The 20,860-nt window shown below is 30.8% G+C and overlaps 2 protein-coding genes across 5 annotated transcripts in view; both read left to right on the forward strand.

The window, feature by feature from the left end:
• Positions 1-661: 661 nt before the first annotated feature.
• On the forward strand, positions 662-7,469 carry LOC125069991 (fumarylacetoacetase). The gene is made up of 9 exons (XM_047679648.1): positions 662-872; positions 2,402-2,509; positions 2,702-2,826; positions 3,519-3,659; positions 3,798-3,895; positions 4,596-4,751; positions 5,184-5,390; positions 6,455-6,603; positions 7,137-7,469. Exons 1-9 carry the CDS (start codon positions 789-791, stop codon positions 7,338-7,340), a joined length of 1,272 nt encoding a protein of 423 aa, XP_047535604.1. The 5' UTR covers positions 662-788; the 3' UTR covers positions 7,341-7,469.
• A 3,223-nt stretch (positions 7,470-10,692) lies between these two features.
• The window catches only part of LOC125069686 (zinc finger and BTB domain-containing protein 17-like), a 30,698-nt gene continuing 20,530 nt past the window's right edge, over positions 10,693-20,860 (forward strand). For all 4 annotated transcript variants that reach the window (XM_047679216.1, XM_047679219.1, XM_047679218.1 and 1 more), the window contains exons 1-3: positions 10,693-10,852; positions 11,135-11,328; positions 11,661-11,985. In XM_047679216.1, the coding sequence (XP_047535172.1) occupies positions 11,135-11,328; positions 11,661-11,985 (519 nt within the window). In that variant the 5' untranslated portion in view covers positions 10,693-10,852. The remainder of the gene's footprint in view (positions 10,853-11,134; positions 11,329-11,660; positions 11,986-20,860) is intronic.

Consider the following 20,860-nt stretch of genomic DNA (forward strand, 5'->3'; position numbering starts at 1 on the left):
CTGCGTCAGTTATTATCATTGTAATATAAAACGTGTGACATCCAATACGCTTTAATTCTGAACTAGATGTCCCTGATGAGGTTTTAGAGTGGAACGGAATTAGAACAAAGAAAACCTCTGACAGTTGAATCATTTATTTTAATTTAATTGTTGAGATTGTTTTGCTAACAATTAAATGGTGACTTTAATGTTCTTAACATATTATTTATTTATTTTTAAATCAAAAATCAAGTTGATTATTCATACCTGCCTACCTATTTAGCGATTAATATTCTACTCTTCATTTTCTTCAATATACACAATAAAACAAAGCGTCGATGTATCATGATTCGCAGTTCATTACACTTTACATTAGATACAAAAATAGATTTGCATTCAATTCAATATTTGCAATGGTCTTAACTTAAAGTACTCACGACACAAACGATTTCTCCTTGCAAACTATTCAAAGTAACAAGAGTATATTTTAACTCAAATCCAATAAAAGTAATTTTAAATAAACATTTTTTTTTGTGGGCTCTCACGTGCTATCACCTGTGTATTGTGATGATAGTATGTTACGAATTCGAATTAAAGTTAAAACAAGTATTAAACAAATGCTGTCATAGTCAACTAACAGGCAACAGTATAGTGCGACCTTGACTTCATAAAGAATCCAGTCTGTGTTCGCCGGCCGGCGACCAAACTTGTTTTTCCGCCTTATTTCCATAGCGAACGTAAATTAGAATTACAAAATCAAGAAGACACTTTTGCTGTGAAACTCGAAGAAAACTAACGTGTCAGTAATAATGAAATCCTTCATAGAATATTCTGCAACAACAGATTTTCCTATAGAAAATTTGCCTTATGGTGTATTCACGTCGCCTAAAAACGTGAGTGTAGATTAAAAGTTTACGTTATCTGTTTTGTTATTGTTTTTTTATCGTTCAACTATATAGTGTTGTAGGTTTTGCTTTTTTTATTTTCTTTACCGACTTCTGTCAGGTATTGGAATACCTTTACTGCCTATTTATAAATTGAAATCAGCACTCTTCTTTTATTTCTTTGGCTTTTTTAACCATCGCTCGTTATACAATTGTCTTTTGGATATTGAAGAAATATTTGTGTTGATAACTGATTAAAATGATTATAATATATCACTCCACTCAGAATGTCGAGTTATGTCAACAAATATAATCTTATCATTCTATTTCATAACTTTGTATCTTATAGTTACTTCTACACTAAATGCTTATAATAATTACTTTTTACGTTTAGGTACATCACTTTTAGGCTCATATTATAAATAAATAATATATGAGGTCGAAAAAAAGAAATGGCAAATGTATTTTAACTATAAACTTAGTTTATTTTGGTATACTAACTTTTATGTAAAATTTATTTTAAACATATAAAACTCACGCCAGGTTAGAGTATTGAAAAAGGCTTACAACTCTTATCAATATCTTAAATATCATATATATTTTTTTAAATTTAATTATACAAGTTTCACTTTAACCACAGTGATATAACTATAAATAGGAATCTTTATAACAACGTATTATTTCCGCCAAATGTAAACAGGTTTATTTATATATCTACAAGCTTCCTAATTATAATTCGATTAATAATAAGAATAATGATATTAAATTACCTATTTCCAATTCCACATATTATTGTATTATATGTGATATTTTATAATAATTGTACCAAATATCATTGATATTATGATTATATTAGACGCCAAAAATAAAAATATCATAGAAAATATTTTTTAATTTCCACTTTACAAAAACTTACCAAAAGATTTATATTTTCATATAAATCGCGTTCTTCTAAATAATCTTAATTTCTATTAGGAATTGAATATACCATTTAAATATATAATACCGGCTATAATATGTACCTGACCGATGTCGGCCACGGCTATTATCAAAGGAGCCAAGCATCATATTATATATAACATAATATTATAATGACAAGTGTTGGCGCAAACACAGAAGCACTTTCTAATCCCTCATTATCATAATCCGATGGGACAATATAGTTCATATGCAGAACTAGCAGCTTATGTTGTTATTGAGAATTTTGCTACTAAAAAAACTAACTTTTTATCGGTCCGAACTTGGATTTGTACCCTTGACTTCTGGTTCTACAACCTCGCCTAGACACTAGGTGACTGAAGGTATATTTAGTACATTATATAATTTTATGTCGTTTTTTTTTTAAACGCGCCGATTCCGATCTGTAAAGTGTGACTTAGCGAAATACTAATAAATAATAATAAATATTACTCGAAGTCGCTATTTTTCGTTTGTCTAATAAGATCTTTCATACACAGATGACGAAAGCATCTGCTTTTTCGTATAAGACTGGCAAATAACAGTTTTCTATCAAACACACTTTGTACGTTTTTTTTCAGGCCCAAAGACACATCGGTGTTGCCATTGGAGAATGGATACTAGATCTGAATACGATCTCACATCTATTTACCGGAGCGCTTTTGAAAGACAAACAACATGTATTTAAGGTACTTTATAAACTTAATTTGCATTTTGTTATTTACTAGACTTGTTATTGCAAAACATTATGGAAATACAATATTGCCACTAGTGTTGTTGACAAAGTTTTTATTCATAATTTATGATACTTATTCATGTTGTTTATATTAATGATAATTGAATAATATTAATAAATAAACGTAAATTGTTGTTGTTTACAGGAAGAAAAGTTGAACGCGTTTATGGGTTTGACAAAACCACATTGGATTGAAGCAAGGAATACCATTCAGAAACTTCTCGACGCTAATAACACCAAATTGAAAAATGACAACGAACTACGACAAAAGTAATCGATACCTTAAATATATATATTTTTTAAAATTATATGTCGCATGACTGGGCAAATACCTCTCTTTTAAAACGAGGGTTTGGAAAAAAGGAAAGAAACCATATTTAATCTCTCTGCTCAAGGTGGGATCTACCATATGGCTTTATGGGCTTAAGCCCAGGGCCGCGTGAATTCAAGAGGCTAGCTAAGACAAGTCAAAGTCAAAAATAGACGATAATGCGAAAGAATACATAACTTTAATATATTAAACTGATTGTATTGTTTGCAGCCCTGCGAGTGCTGCAATTAATCAAACCCATTCAATGAATTTAATTCAAGTCTACGTTCAGATATGTCTTAGGTGGGCCCTTAAGTAGTTTTAGCCCAGGGCCCTTAAGTAGTTTTAGCCCATACTTACAGTCCGGCCCTGTCTTTACTCCGTTTCAGACACATGAAGATTTCCTCACGATTTTTCTTCGTCCCCGCTAGAGATTATTTGTAAACTCAGTAATACTTACCGGATAAGAACATCAGTTAAGATCCAATCCTCTGCTCTCTGGTATTATACCAGATAGTAATTATTGATATCTAAATATTGTAGTCATACAGACATACAATATTCTATAAACATAATGACTAAAATTCGAATAACGATAATAATAACGTTCATTATTGCCGAAGTATCATGATTGTAATATTCAACTTTCCAGAGCTTTTATCAAGCAGAGTGATGCAACGATGCATATGCCAGCAGAAATCGGCGACTACACGGACTTTTACTCTTCTATTCACCACGCCACCAACGTGGGCATCATGTTCAGGAGCAAGGAGAACGCTTTAATGCCTAATTGGTAATATTATTTTTAAACTATATTACTTTTTAGATTTAGCATAATTTTAGTGGTAAAATATTTTTATGGGAAGAATTTATATTTACCTATATTGGAAGCAAAATTGGTAGCTATTTTTGTGAATCATTTTCTTTACAGGAAATATTTGCCAGTCGGATACCATGGCCGATCCAGCTCAATCGTCATATCTGGAACTTCAATCACAAGACCTATGGGACAGACATTGCCAGTCGAAGGTAAAATTTGGACTAAAAATGTCGATGTGATTTTTACATATTGATGTCATAACTCAACGCCCTATTCCAAGCCAAAAAAGATGCCTGATTAAAATTCCTTTCAAAAATAAATATTGAAAAAAATATAAAGTATATTATGTAACAAATACTACATTACATTAGACAAATCGACACACTCTAAATAAAAAAAAATATTATAATTGCCAGGACCCATGGAGAAAGGTTCTCTTTCCTGGCGATATTAAAATGATGCGGTATACTGTATAGTATCGACAGAAGCAAGCAAAAGATTTTTGTTATTTATTTAATCGTTCTTCAACAATTCGTAATCCATTATTATGTGTATTGTCCGATATCAATTGCTCAAATTTATGAGAGTCGTACTCATATAAACTTTGTAAATCAAATGTTGTCCAATGCGTTCCAATGCATCAAATTTAATTCAGTAAATGTGCAGATGATGTTCCTTAATCATTTCGGGTCACGGCGTTCATTCTCAGCGGAGACTAGCAATTTATAATCCCTTACTTACATAATCTGATGGGACAGCAATTCAACAAAAGAGAGGTCAAGTACTGGTTTATTTAAACAAATTATTTCTTGACAGAATAACTTACTGGCACGATCCAGACTAATATGCAGTATTATAAGCTAGGTATCAGATCAAAAAGTTAAATACATAATTCTCTGTGTCTTTTAGGAGCCGACCCTCATTTCGGTCCATGTCGTCTGATGGACTTTGAACTGGAAATGGCCTGCTTCATTGGTGGTCCCCCGACTGCTCTTGGAGAAAGGATTACAGCCAAACAAGCTGAAGATCGCATTTTTGGATTTGTTCTCATGAACGATTGGAGTGGTTTGTACAATTATTATACAGTAAACTTATTATTAAGTTAAGAATAACCATAAAGACAATTTAATAAAGACAAAACGTTCAAATTTCATAATTCGTAATTTTTCACGATAATTATAATGTGAGTGTAAGGTCCATTTCGTCTTAAATCAATTTAAATTACTAATCATTATGCCCCACCGACTACGTTCTGTGCTGAGGTGCGATCTCATAGGAGACACCCTCAGAACGAACGTCACTCTCGAGCCCAAAAGGGTTCACCCTAAGGCAGAGTCTTAACACTCGCCATAACGTTCGGTGACGCTGTAAAGGCCAGTAGGGCCAACAGCAATACTCAATCAAGATACAAAAAAAATAATCATTATTTTGAACTTCTATCTGAAAGCGACTGTAAACTTATATCTGACTGTAAACGTACACAATTTATAATTCCAGCGCGCGATATCCAAAAATGGGAATACATACCTCTGGGACCATTCACAGCCAAAAACTTGGGCACGTCTATATCACCATGGATTGTGACAGTAGAAGCACTTCGCCCTTACATTGTGGACAACTACCCTCAAGATCCAATTCCGTTCCCTTACTTGCAGCATGACGACAAATTCAACTTTGATATTAAGCTAGAGGTGGACTTGAAGTGTAAGTTTCAATCATATCAATGATTGTTTTAAATATTATATTTATAACATATGTATTTATATAGCGAAGATGGCCCAGTGGTTAGAACGCGTGCATCTTAACCGATGAATTCTGGTTCAAACCCAGGCAGGCACCACTGAATTTTAAAGTGCTTAATTTGTGTTTATAATTCATCTCGAGCTCGGCGGTGAAGGAAAACATCGTGAGGAAACCTGCATGTGTCTAATTTCAACGAAATTCTGCCACATGTGTATTCCGCCAACCCGCATTGGAGCAGCGTGGTGGAATATGCTCCAAACCTTCTCCTCAAAGGGAGAGGAGGCCTTGAGCCCAGCAGTGGGAAAATTTACAGGCTGCTAATGCTAAATATGTATTTTATTGTTTGTTCCATACTATTGTTTTATTCCGGTCGCAGAATACGGAGACACGTGCGAAACTTTGAAATCTCATTACTTGTCTCTTTCACTCACGTATGAATGTCATATATGAAAAAATATTGCCATTTTATTCGCACAAGTACAGAAAACAACAACATCCGATTTTAAAGCTTTTATTCTAAACAGTAAGGTTTATTTCTGCGCAAATAATATTTCTTTAATTTAATCATCATTATTAAACATTTTTATAGTATGTGCAATGTATTATTCTTAGCTATTATTGTTAATATTCGAAAAATTTGCTCGTCACGTAGATACAATTCTATTGATTCGTTCATATTATTAATTATACTAGGCGAGAAATCATAAAAAAATATATATTTTTTATACGCCGAAACAAAATAATTCAAACTACACATTAATTATGCCATTTCATTTAGAACCAAACAATAAACAGGTAGGTATGGTCTCTTCTATTCATATTCTAGAAACCCAACTCTTCCGTTTGGTATTTTTTGTTTTATTTATATAACATTGATAGGACACATAGCCACTTAATACTAAATAATAATAACGGAATATTTTAAATTTGAAATGCCCATTATTAGGAAGAAAAACTACAAAGATACAGGAATAAAGTATACTTACCCAGTCAGGACAATAAAAATGTTTTATATTTTATTTTAGCTGAGAAATCATCAGTGATGACCACTATATGCCGATCAAACTACCGCTTTCTGTATTGGACAGCAAAGCAACAGCTGGCTCAACAAACTATAACAGGCTGCAACTTGCGTCCTGGCGATTTGTTAGGTTCTGGGACTATTAGCGGTGACGTAAGTTATTTATATTTTTCTAAACTTTGTCTAATTTATAAAATTTTTCAGTAACGACTCCCTTGTAATAAAAAATACATGAATATTTCTAAATATATTTTAGCAAGTAAGTGATAAACTAATTAATGACATTCAGATTAAAGACCATTCACATTTATGAAACACCTAATTTTTAAAGTAAAACATCTGCTGATTGATATTTATTTAAATATTATTAGAACTTTAAGAACATTTTAGACAAAGGCAAGTTTTCTGTTAAAATTATATTTTATATCTGCCTAGATATAAAATTTCATAACATTAAGACCATCAAGTATTCAAATTAAAATTATAATGTGCTTAATTTGTTTATAATTTAATCATTGTGAAAGAAAAAGTCGAGAAAAAATCGGCATGTGCAAACTTCTGGCACATGTGTATCCCACCAACCGGTATTGGAGCCTGATAGAATTAACTCCAAAGCGAGAGCCCTAGACCTAGGCTGATAGTGGAACATTAACATGCAGTTACTTTTTTTTAAATTATATTTACAGACATCTGATTCATATGGGAGCATGCTCGAACTTAGCTGGAAAGGCACAAAACCTCTTCGCTTACAAAATGGTGAAGAGAGAAAATTCCTACAAGATGGAGACACTGTTATACTCCGAGGTTATTGTGTTAATGAGCTGGGTGTCCGAATCGGTTTTGGAAAATGTGAAGGAAAACTTCTGCCGGCCTTGCCGTACAAAGAATAAATTATGATTTTTCAAATCAATACAAGATTTTCACCATTGTGATTTAGTTTTCCTCACCTTGTGTCACTGCCAAGTGTGTTTTTAATGCAATTTTTTTTAGATTGTCATAAATAAACATTTAGTTTTGTTTTTTGGTATATTTATTGTTACCCTTGTATCTGAAAAATATATTTTTGTGTCATTTATTTTTAATTAATTTGATTAAGCAGATAATAAAATTAAATTCAAAATATGTACTATTTGTTATTATTTTCTAAATTACTAATGATTGTTAATGTTTCATTTGAATAATTTTAATGTTTGATTCTACATCAATTATATTAATAAATTAAATTAACATAATAAAATGAATAAAGCAACATCAAAATTGAACACTGCAAGACATATTATGTTACTTATCACACCCATCGACAAATATATAAATAGTACTTTCGTCTTACAAGCTTGTAATACCTTTCGCAGGTATGCCTAGGCTTATCACATTTGTGCAATCTTTATCAATTTGCATTGCATTTTTTTTATACAATCTGTAGGTATATAACTTTAGAAATATTAACCATTCCTTACTTTGCCAATTGCCACCAACCTTATTAAGGAAACTAAGATGTTAAGTTCTTTGTCTGTAGTTTAGGCGGTAGAATATGTGATGATTGGTTGGCACCCTATACCAACGGACTTGCACCAAGCCCTACCACCGTATGAAACAACTACTACTACGAAATTTTACCGTAAAGTAATAATACTTGAATCCACGTATATTATGTCAGTGATTGCACTAACTGATCTAGATACCGTTCCAGGGTTTCCGAAATAGAATGGGTAAAATATAGATTTTATGCAAAAGAAATATGGAAGAATAGGGATTTATAAAAATTCGGAGTTTTTGTCAAATTTGTGTTTGTAGGATCAAAATGACATTAGAAAATAATGCTAATTGCTAGCAAGTAGCAACACTTCCTGATTCAGTTCCTACTAGAGCCAGCTCCGTGTCCGTAATCGATAAGTTAGTAATTTTACCCACTTGTATACATATATAATCGTGGGTGTCTGAAGAAAAAATGCAGTAGCTTCCGTTATTAGCAGGGCGATCTAAGCTTGCGGAGGTTTGTTGCGACACACTTGCACTTGAATTCGGATCTTCTAACTTTTGACCTGGCATGGTTTCACGAGACATTATTTTGCCATTTTTTAAATTTCAAATAGACGCGCTATTGCTCGTATGACGTTTACCTTGCAATTTGCTGCATCTGTCACCTGACAGTTGTCACAAAGTTAAATAAAATTAGTAGGTAACTAAAACATTCACTAAGATATTACATTTTAAAACTGTCAGACAGTAGTGGACAAACGTATGCTTATGCCTACCGACTAATCATAGAAGGCGACTATTTTATTAACATAAACAAACTAATGATGTGATAATATTATAGTACAGTGTTATGTTTAATTTACAACAGAAACAATTTAAGTATTTTTTTAAATTCAATTACTCCAGATAAATTGTTAAAAGTAAAATAATACTAAACATATTTACTTTTATTTTGAAACGGTTACATAAAAAATAATGAATTTATTTTGTTCCGAAATATCACATGAGTATACGTTACATACAGATGAACAGGTGTCGCCCTCTGTTGAATTGATAAATAATTAATCAACAAAAAAAAATTAAACATGTTGTTAACTTATCGTTTAATTATATTGTTATATTTTTAATGCAGAAGTATTAAGTTCGATTAAAAAACATTCCTCATATGCAGTATATAACGAATTGTATTCTATTACTCTTGTGATAAAAGTAATGTTTTAAGAACAAGAACGCAAGATATTATTAAAACAAAAAGTTTTCTAAAGCAACCTTTATCGTTCTTTTTTTTCTTAAAACCAAATTAAATAAGATAATAATGGTGTTAAATCTTGCTTTATAATTATGTTAGTACTTAAATATCACAGACTAAGCGTATAGCGCAATGCCTGTTTCTAATTTCTTTATCCAGAGTGCCTACCTACAATTTAAATATTAATGGACGTGTAAGAAGTCATTTATTCGATTGGAGCGATTCCTGATATTTTCGCCCTTACATACAGTTGCACGGTGCCGGCACCCGGCTCTATCGTAATTCGTTTGTATTTAAACATTTTAGAAACAAAACCACTGAAAATATGAATGGTCAGTATAATGTATTGTAATTTTATTAAAGTCCTTTAAAACAAAGTGACTAGATTATTCAATGCTTTTTCTTTAAAACGGTGTTTGAAACTGGGCTGATATAAATTATAACTACATATATCATTTATTAAACCAACGTACGAAATAGTATAAGATTCAATTTATAGAAAAGTTAAGCATCCTATTATATAACACAAATATATAAATATATATTTAATACGAATAGCTATATATTTAACAGTCACTATACAACAAATACTATGTGTGATGTTCAAATATAATGCGGAATAACTACATATAGGTATATTAAAAAAAAACATAATGTTAAAGAATAAGGTACCAAAGTTACAGATCTAAGATGGAAAAACAACTCGAGTCTACGGTTACGGTAACGCTGTACAAAACAAAAAGTAAATAGAACAAACCCACCTTAATATTAATATTGCTTGTGGTGTGGGTAATGGGTAGAAATATTATTCATGCAAACGCTCATGCGCCCTTCTCTTTCAAGTCCATGTTATAAATAATAATATTATATATGTATGTGTTCAACATACATACGTACAATATAGATGTTTACTATCCCACCCCTATAACATATTGTCTATACAATGTAGGTACATATAGTATAGAAATGCATTCTGCGGCAGGTACTTGTAAACGAAAGGATGGAATCTAATAAAAAGAAGACTCTGAATCCGTCTATTATATCTATTGTCTATGTGTGCGTGCGTCTGTGCATGTAGTGAAAAGAGATTGAAGTACTTTTTACACACATACTTCCCACCCGACAATTTATTATTAGGAAGGGGCCAAGTTGGGTTGAAATATATACAAACAAAAATAATTATATTTCTTCATAAGCTATAAAAAAAATTAATGTGCAGCGCGCACACTAAGCCACAGTTGCAGTAGACGCATTGATTCAAAATTTACAATTAAATTAAAAACACCTGTGCAACGAAAATCAATGCAGGTGTTTCGTGTAAGACGTCGAATAAATCCATCTTCTATTTCAATATTAAATTATAAAATGACTAGCATAACTTAACTTTGAACCTTTTCACTTGGAATGTATGAACGTTAGTGTACAATTTATAAAGTTGTATATATTTAATTACGGTATAATAAAGCATGCGGGGGGGCGAGGCGGCGCGCCGCGCTCTCATATTCCGTATATTGATTGTGTGCGAGGGGGCCGGGGCAAGGAGGGGGCCACGGCGTGCCCCACTCTGTTTTTTACGACACGGCTTTCTGTGTAACATAATAAGTATTTAAAAATTTTGTGAAATGTTTCGGTGTTATTTGTGAAAAATTGGGAAGTAGGAAAAGTGAATACGAGGTGAGAAATATTTACTGCGATGGTTTAATTCAAAATTTCCGTTTTGCCGAATATAATATAAATAAAATTTTATAGCTCTAAATTCCGTCGGCGGCGCGTACCTACAGTATTACACTGTCATACCGCGTACGTATAGTGTTTTTTACGGGCATCGTTCTAAAAATAAGTTGTAATAATTATAATTTTATGTAGCGGTCGCAGCAGAGACGGTTTTCTGTCGATTTTTTTATTTTACGGACAGAAGTGAGTGATTTGTGCTTGATAGTGTTTGTGGTGGTGCAGATGCAGGGGCTCGTGAGCGATAAGACGTTCCACTTGAAGTGGAACAACCACCTGCAGAACCTGAGCCAGCTGTTCACGACCATCTACTCGTCGTCAGCGCTGGCAGACGTGACGCTCTCCTGCCGCGATGGGACTCTTAAGGCGCACAAACTCGTCCTTTCAGCGTGTAGCCCTTACTTCGAACAGATATTCAAGTAAGTCCAATAGTCATTGTTGCGTCTGTTCATTACAAATAATGAGTAATTTCAAAATGAATCATAGTATTATTTTATTAATTTTACAAATTATAATTATAAAAAATGTATGGAAAATTAACGTAAAATACCAAAAGTAATAAAATCATTTAAGTATTACGATTTAGTTATATAAAAATAATTTTATAATAATAGTTTTATCTAATGATAAGAAAAAAATTAATGTCCACTTAATAATATCCAGATAATTTATTATTCAATTTATAAATGATTACTGATAAAGTTGTTATTTAGTGAAATGTTGAATATATGAAAAAAATAACTCCTGCTAGGGACAACCCATGTCAGCACCCCATCGTGATTCTAAAAGGAATACCCTTCTCGGAGATAAATCTCCTGGTTGAGTTCATGTACAAGGGTTCTGTGGATGTGCAAGAATTGGATCTTCAGTCACTGATGCACACAGCTTCAGAACTGGAAATCAGAGGTCTTGCTTATGAGGCCCGTGATAATGCTGCGCAGCTATTGAATGTGAATTTGGAATATCCCGCCTATGGACAAAATGCTGCTTCCACAGCAACTGCAACTACTTCAGCAACAGTTTCCACATCACAGACATACCCTCAAGCTCGCACAGATGTTGAGAGGTTGAAACAGGTGAGATAAATTTTAGTTTAATTCAAAGGTACAAATTTAGATGACAAAAAGCTCTGTTGATAAATATCTAGAAAGAATATTATTAATGAATCCCTATATATATTATATATATATATAACTTATAATATTTCATATAGTAGGTATAAAATGTTTAAACATTTGAGGAATTAAGTAATATAGTTAAACCTAAGCAAGTTTATTAGATAACTTGTTCAAAGCTGATATAATACAATGTCTAAAGGACAATCAACAGGTCTGGCATTAGAATTCAAGCCTAGATCTGAAATACTTGTAGAGCTTGTTTAAAACTGGAATTAAGTTTCTTGTATATAAATGCAAAAAATATTACAGTTTTTTTAATTTTATTATGCAACAATGTATTTTAAATTACAATTATTCTAGCAATAAAATGTGAAGGAACTTGGGGCTTAATTACCTATGTTGTAGATAACTATTTTGATTATAAAAAAAATATATATTATATAAATTACATTTACTGTTGGCATTGACTTTTTACTTAAATGGTAAATATTAAATAATAAACTTTGTACAAATTAGCCAATCCATTAATAATAAAATAACATTACATATACATTATAAAAAGCTAAATATGGAGGTTAAAATAAGAATGGTTTTATCTTATCAAAATGGCTGTTTATATTAATATATATATATATACATACAACTTTAAAATATATTAATTAATATAATATAAATATAATACAGTGAAAAATAGCACTGATATAATATTTTGTTTTTGCTTTTGACCAATGTCATATGGTTTCAACTTCCTTTGTTCTTATTTAAACAATAAATAGCAATCTGATGTTTCATCATTATTAATAGTACTTGTACTGAATATTTTATAAATAAATTAAATATTCCAAACTATACTTGTATTTAAATATCGTTTGATATGCTTTTAATGTACATAAATAATAAGTACAATAAAAGGTTTTAAAGTTTAAATAGTTGCTTTAGAAATATTTCATTTAATATTATATATATATATATATATACAGATTAAAATGAAATAGCTGTTTAAATATATATACAGTTTAATGGTTTATTTAGGTTAAACCTTATTTCTGATTTGATATTTCATGCATTAAATTAGCAATAATTGTTAATATGAATTGTATAGCTTCAGAAAAACCTTAAGCTAAGCTTTAATTTTCGGCAAGATCCCTAAACGTTTTTACAATAAAACTTCGACCTTAATTACGAAACACGTACTTGATAAAAATGATTACATTCTTATAATTTGTAAAATACCTTAGTTATAGTAATTGGGTCTTCAAATGGTAATTAGGCTTGATGTTTATCTTTTTAAAAGCAAAGATCCTAATTAATTCAAACCGACGCTTTCAAACATAATTCATTAAAAAAAAATGCACTCGAAATAAAATGTTTTTTAATGGAAAACATTTATAATAACATAATCGGCGACACAATTTCACATGCATCATGCAGTTTTTTTTTACTTTTGAGGCTTCCAATATGCATTTAAATATTTTTGTTGATCTGTAAACCTTTTTATTTAATTAGTTATTATTTTTATTGAACTCGTTTAAAATTATTAATTTATATGCTATTATCGCGGTAGGGAATTGATAAAACAATGTGTGTATATTATTTAGAATTCTTAGATTCTTACTCTTCGTAATGTATAGATTTACTTATTAAAAAAAAATCTTTAGGGTCTAGTTAATTCGTAAGAGATGATTGTAGGTAATTTAATTGAACTGCTAAAAATTTAAATGCGTTTTCGAGTTTGAGTTTATTTATCTAATAGGAACTTTTTTTACGTTAGAGTCTAAGAGCTATCCAAATGCCTCCTCATCATATCAAAACAATACAGGACTCCTTCATCATATCAGAGCATAGTAATATCCCTTTTTAAACGTGGTTTGTTATGGATGGTAGATGATGGATGGATACTTGACATGGTGAATGATATTACATAATTAATTTTAGTGTATAGGCAAAATATATTCACCCATCGCGAAGTTAAAGCACTGTATGGATTATTATCTTACTGATTTTGTAAATGAGAAAGTTTGTGTGTAGATGTTTGTTATTGAATCATAATCGAATGACTCGTCGGTTTTTAGTAAAATTTTGTATTGAAGTGGATTTTTACTTATCATTTTGATAATTATTACATTTATTTGTTATTCTTTAAGCGGGCGTAAATTACTTATTTTATATAAGTTGGTAATTAATGTATCTTTAGATACGTACACATTTCTACAATCTTAGCTCTACATGATATACGGCAGGTACACCCCGTAACTAAGAGTACCGACAAAAAAAATCTATAAAAAAAATCCTTGCCAATGAAATCGAATAACACAGCCCTTTGGTTAAAAGCTAAAACAATTCCTTGTACCACAAAGAGAAAAATGTAGGACTGATTCTGTCAGATTTGTATTTTTTCGTCCATTTTGTTCTTTTACGGTGGACTGAAAAAGCCGGTCCTAGGTCGTGTCGTGACGCACATAAGCATATTATGCTATAGGCCATAGGGTTTACAATATCTCAGCTCTTTAATCTCGAATGTCTTGAATTATTGGTCGCGGCTGTCTGTGAAATAAACAAACCAGTATTTTATATTAAAGGTATACAACTTATGTATATGGGATAAATTTAAACACCGCTTATAATTGTAAAAAAAAAAGATTAAGAACTATATATTGGTACTGTATATATTATCTGTTAACATCAAATCGTACAATTATAAACTTATGTATAAAACAAAATGTTCTTGAATATATTTTAAATTATATTTAATTAATTATTCTTAAAATTATTAAAGGGCAATCGAACATTTCTTAGTAATGATTTTTTTTTAATTCAATCGCAATGAAATCAGATGTTTTCATATTAATACTTGTGAGTTGTTTTAAATGAAAATAAAACATTCATTGTTTAAGTCTGTTGTGGGTTGAGCAGTAATGAATAATAAATAATATAATATTGCGCCACGTTTTATTTAATGTTGGTATTTAATGTTTATTTCATATTTAATATGTATTTTTTATTTTACCTACGTCTGGACAAAAATAATTTAATACAAAATATTTCAAACAGAATAACTATTAAGCGTGCTAGACAATACTTTGAAGACTTTGACCTTAACGGCGGAAAAAAAAAGGAAAAAATATTAAATGTCTGTGGTCGGAACAGTTGTTATTTAAAAGTAATATAAATAAACCACCTCAGAGAGAAAATTAATGCATAAAAATGTCTAAATAACGTTGCTTAAAATATAAAGACGCATTAATCAAAAACGTTTTAATATTTTTTTTAATAAACCATTTTTTTACAGTGTGTCAAAATTTTTTAATTAACAGAATTTATATTTGTTTGTGATTTGTTGCTTATCGCTAAAATTATCATAAAATAAACATGACGTTGGAAATGTCGGTACAATCATTATTTTTTTTATACTTTCTACTGAACATTCGAGATTGTTTAAATAATTATATGCGTAGATAATTTGTTTCTCTTTTATTATAATGTTAATTTCCAGATAGGTCCCAATTATTTTATAATTTTTTATATAATAAAAAACAGCACATGTTTGCGGTTCGTCTTAAAACTGTGTAATAATTTTTCATCTATGTATATTAAGATTAATTTAAGTCTTACGCGTGATTGCTAAATTGAATGAAATGACGTAATGGGCACTGAGTCATTTTTCTCGAAACCGAATACTTTACACGTTTATTTTTAGTATATTTATTTCTTAACGCATTTTATTATATATACCTCATAACTTTCGCCAAATAATACTGGTATTCAATAATTTAAAAATATTTTTTCACTGACGATAAATTATTTTAAAATTAACCAAAACTGGTTATGATATCTCAAAACTTTTTTTTTCGCATTCTCAATCAGTGATTTATTAATTCCTGACTTGTAACTAATAAAAAAAAAAAAATGAATCAGCGATCTAAAATCGATATCCTGTTACGGCTTAACATAATATTTTTTATGAGTACATAAAATGTTTTGTTCATCTTATGTAAACATCTGCGGAAACAATTACGTACAATAGTTGAATTTGCATTAATGAACTTTAATAATGACGGGAAGTATTACTCATTTATTTAATTTTACACTCGCAGTACTAATGTTACGGCCCGTATTATCAGACAGATTATAATCTACGCACAAAAACGCGCGAAAAAGATCATTTGCGCAAATGTATTATATTAAATACGAAGTCGTTTAAATTAACATAAGGAATATATAAAAATAAATAACGTACGCCTAAAACATATGAATAATTTATCGTACATTAATCGCTTGCTTAAATCACGTTACTCAATTTGAGTGATAGTACTCGTCCATATCTATAATTTTTAATTAATTACCTATTTTTAAATTAAATTATAATATTACTACAAAAACTAGATATTATTCAGAGTTTTATCATATTTAGCTTTGCATATGCTTTCAAACAAAATGGTTAAAAAAACCTTATATAGATGTTTGAGGTTATAATTATGTCAAGTATGTTTAACCGACTTCAAAAGAAGGAGGTTATCAATTTTGTTGTATTTTTTTTTGTTTGTTACCTCAATGTCGCTTATGTACGGGCTTAGGAAATTATTTATATTGATATGATATGCCCTATACTTTCTGTTTGCTCCCAATCAATTTCGAAGACGGTTATTTTTTATCTATACTTTTACGCAATTAAAAAAAAACAAATGGTTATCACTGTAGGACTTTCATCTGACAGCGACGCACCCTTTTAGAGAAAAATGCATGTGCAGTGTGCAACGTACCTGTAAATTAAGATGCAATTTATTTTGGGTACTGTAATAAAATTGTTTCTCCTGCTGGTCCTGAATGTCGAAGGTTACCGGAAACTACATAATATGGCGACAAATGCTATATAGATTACATTCATATGCTTTTATGTAGTCTAACGAAGTTATCAATACATTTCTTTCGAGTCTGTGCACTAATTTTTGTTCTATTTATACTTCTACTTGTTACGTCCATAATTATTAATAAAGGAAGTTTTTTTTTTTATACCATAGTTAGAGTAAGTGCTGCTACTGAGCTGTGTGGAATTAATTCCAGCAAGCTGATCCAATGCGGGTTTTTATCAAGATATTTTTCTTGATTAACTAGTACTGATGAAATGAATTGCAAACACTTATTTATTTAATACGAGCAAGGGTCTACATAGAACGTTTAGGTATAGCGTAATATATACCTATATGACGATTGATTTAAGGGACACGCCGGTGAAGGTACCAGTCGGCATGATTTTATCAACAATAAAATCAAGGTTGGAACGCGTGTATCTTAACCGATGATTTCGGGTTCAAACCCAGACAGGCACCACTGAATTTTCATGTGCTTAATTTGTGTTTATAATTCATCTCGTGCTCGGCGGTGAAGGAAAACATCGTGAGGAAACCTGCATGTGTCTAATTTCAACGAAATTCTGCCACATGTGTATTCCGCCAACCCGCATTGGAGCAGCGTGGTGGAATATGCTCCAAACCTTAACCTCAAAGGGAGAGGAAGCCTTTTGCCCAGCAGTGGGAAATTTACAGGCTGCTAATGCTAATATCAACCATCTTTGTCAATCAATCTTTGTTAACCGTCGTGATATTTCAGTCAATTTACACAAAACCTTACACAAGTTTATACATTTACTGTTTTCTCGCGATACACTCTGTCTATTCGTGGAAACCTTACGAAAATATGTTTGGTCTTTTTTGAGTTCATCGCGTTCAGATCAATTTATTTCAATTTATTTAAAAAAGAACCATATAATAATATTGTTACAATTTAAAAATTTATCAGAAAAACTCATCAAGTTCGTCGTTTCGAGAGTTCAGTCGTGGAACTTAACGTATCGCGTCACGCCATTCGTGGGTCTAATGAAAGTGTCAGTTGTTTTTATTGTACGTAGATTAGATTTTTCCCTAACGTGCTTTGTAGACTACGGGTTTATTTGAAGTCTTTAAGCTTTTTCAACTCGATACCAGACCATGATACTTTTTATTATCATTTATATTTTGACTGGCTTGGTCTAGTGGGCTTATAAAGCATATCCTGAGGCTTTGATTTCAGACCTCGAGTCAAAGTACAGTTTTAGGGAGCTTGCATTGCTACACCGGGAGTGTAGAAGTAACTAGTACTAGTAATTGATTATGGATCAATCCAGTCAACCGCGTTTTAGTCGTCGTAGCCGTGAACAAAAAAAAAGTCGGAGATCACGGCCCGGCAAATTAGAAAAAAATAATTTCGATTTTTTAAAAAAGCATTTATAATTAAAGGAAAACAATAAAGGAATGTGACGTGAAATAAAAAAAAATGTTGGTATTTTTTTTCCTGATGATTTTGTTAATATATATAGTAAAACATAGTAACGTCCCCAAAATAAGCCTAAAATTAAGCTGGAGAATGAGTGCAGCTTTCACCATATTTTCTACGATAAAAAACCGATTTTAAGTCGCTAATCAATTTTCTATCACATGATCTATCCCAGAGGATATCTCAGTGTATGTATGTGTGTGCAAATAACATTATTTTGATACAAGATAAATGTTAATAAAACGTTATTTGTTTATTGAAAAATCTATACTATATGACCTTTTTAAATGAAGCACCATAATCAAACGCATCCAATCCGATCATAAACCGAACGTATATTATTATTGTTATACTAAATACGTATTAACACAAAATTATATATACATTTTATGTTTTTTTTTCTTACGTATATTTTATAGCGGTATTATCAAATTTAAATATAAATACATTACTTAAATTCAAGATAAATATTGAATTTCTGATAACTTTGGGCTATAATAATAAAAAAATATTGTATCACCCACACGATAACTTATTTCATTCGTTTTGTTTTATTTTTATTATAATCGTATAAATGTTATTAAATGGAATATTTGCTTATAACTAGTGGTATAAGAAAAAATATCAATCTTGTTTTTAATTCATTTTCTTAAAACAAACTTATGTTATATGTTTATTAAAACAACAATGGTACTGGATTATATTATTCTTGCAATGCATAAATTATTATTTATACTTTATTGTACGCCAGAAGAAAATAATACAGAAAAGTGCTTAGAGCTAATTAATGTGTAGTACAAAGGAAGTTCTTATGGCTAATTAGCCATTCCTTCCAGACAACCCAATCAAGATACATTTTAAAATAGAATATAAAATCATATTTTCCAACTGAATGTTTATATTGTATTTTAAACAAAGTTAACATTATACCTGTATGTATACACTGTCTATTAAGGAAAAGGTTTGGAACCGAATTTCCCCGACACGTGCATTTTCCTGACGATGTTTTTATCCCCTACGGAGTACGGAGTACGAAGTTTGAACATGAAAAAGTAACTGCTTGTTCGGGTTTGAATACGCTTTCTTCAGGTAATATCCTCGTTTTAAATCCGTTAAATATTACCTACGTGCCCTTAATCGGTAACAATTATCATGCAAGTATTATCTTAAGAAATTATGGCCAGACTACTTTTTACTGGACAATCTTTAGTCGATTTTATTCGAGTTATTTTTTTATATAAATTATGTATTGGCGCTCTTTGGGGGTAAGGCCGACTCGTATGCCGTGACGGCAGACGGTATGACGCTCTCTTATGCCTGTATGTCTAGTGTGAATACTATATAGTATATACATTGTTGCTTTTTCGTAGCAAAATTATATTATAAATATCTTACGCTAACAGACGGACAGAGTTAATTTTGCATTTATAATATTAGATACCTAGATAGGTTCCGTTTAGTTTTTCTTCCTATCTGGCGCAAACAAATCCGCTACCAATACAAGTGGTTATAGTTTCAATTCCTGTTTTTTTATTTATGTAGAAATCCAGTTGGTCTTGTTCATATGTTGTAAAATATAATATAGTTAATTGCGTCAATGCAGTTGGAGAGAAAATCTCCGGTCTGGGCGCTTTCGTCACGAACGGCTGAACCATAACAGATGTACTTAAACTTAAGTATCTTATATCCCCTTAAAATATTAACTTATATTCATTTTAAAAAAAAAAAACGGAATAACATGTAAGAAAACTTAACTTTAGCTTGATTTATTTTTAGGAAGCCTGAGATTTCGTTCGGATTAAAAAAATATTCTCAATATTATCCAATATCCCCAAAGTTCGAACTGTCTTTATACTAAATTTTATGAAAATTGACTTAAACATTTATACGACAGGGATACGTTTTGGCTTAAACTGACCTTTGACTTAAAATATTTTAATAGAACGTCATGGAAAGGGTTGTGGAGGGCTGCGATACATTCTCAGACGGTGGCTGTCTGTGGGCGGTTAGTGCCGGATTCATATGGGCATTAGTTTAAGAAGTGATTATCTATACCATAACTGAAGAAGATAAACAACTGAATTGCTGGTTTTTTTTTCAGTTGAATCTATATTACAACCGGACTTTACAATAAATGTTGTATAATTAAAATTAGCGCTTGTGTATTTGTATTTTGCTCTAGGCAATGTAACTTGCTGATAAGTTAGAAACTTGAAATTTTGAGTATAGGTAGGAAGTCCAAGTCTAAACATTTTTAATGTGGACATTAATCCTGAACATCAAATTACAAAAGCTAGGATGCAATAAAAAAAAAAGGTACATTAATTTTTTAGTATACAGATTATTAAATATGTTATTTAGATTTAAAAAAAAACCTTGTACTTATAGTCAGTTCTTAAAATAATATAACCGAAATGGCCTTATTGATAGAGCAGGGGTCAATTCTAGTAAAAAATTGTCACATTATCGCAATCGAATGGAAACGCAATCATTGCCGTTCTACTATTCTAGAAGTACTTATAAC

The sequence above is a fragment of the Vanessa atalanta genome, chromosome 16, assembly GCF_905147765.1.
Source record: "Vanessa atalanta chromosome 16, ilVanAtal1.2, whole genome shotgun sequence".
NCBI lineage: Eukaryota > Metazoa > Arthropoda > Insecta > Lepidoptera > Nymphalidae > Vanessa > Vanessa atalanta.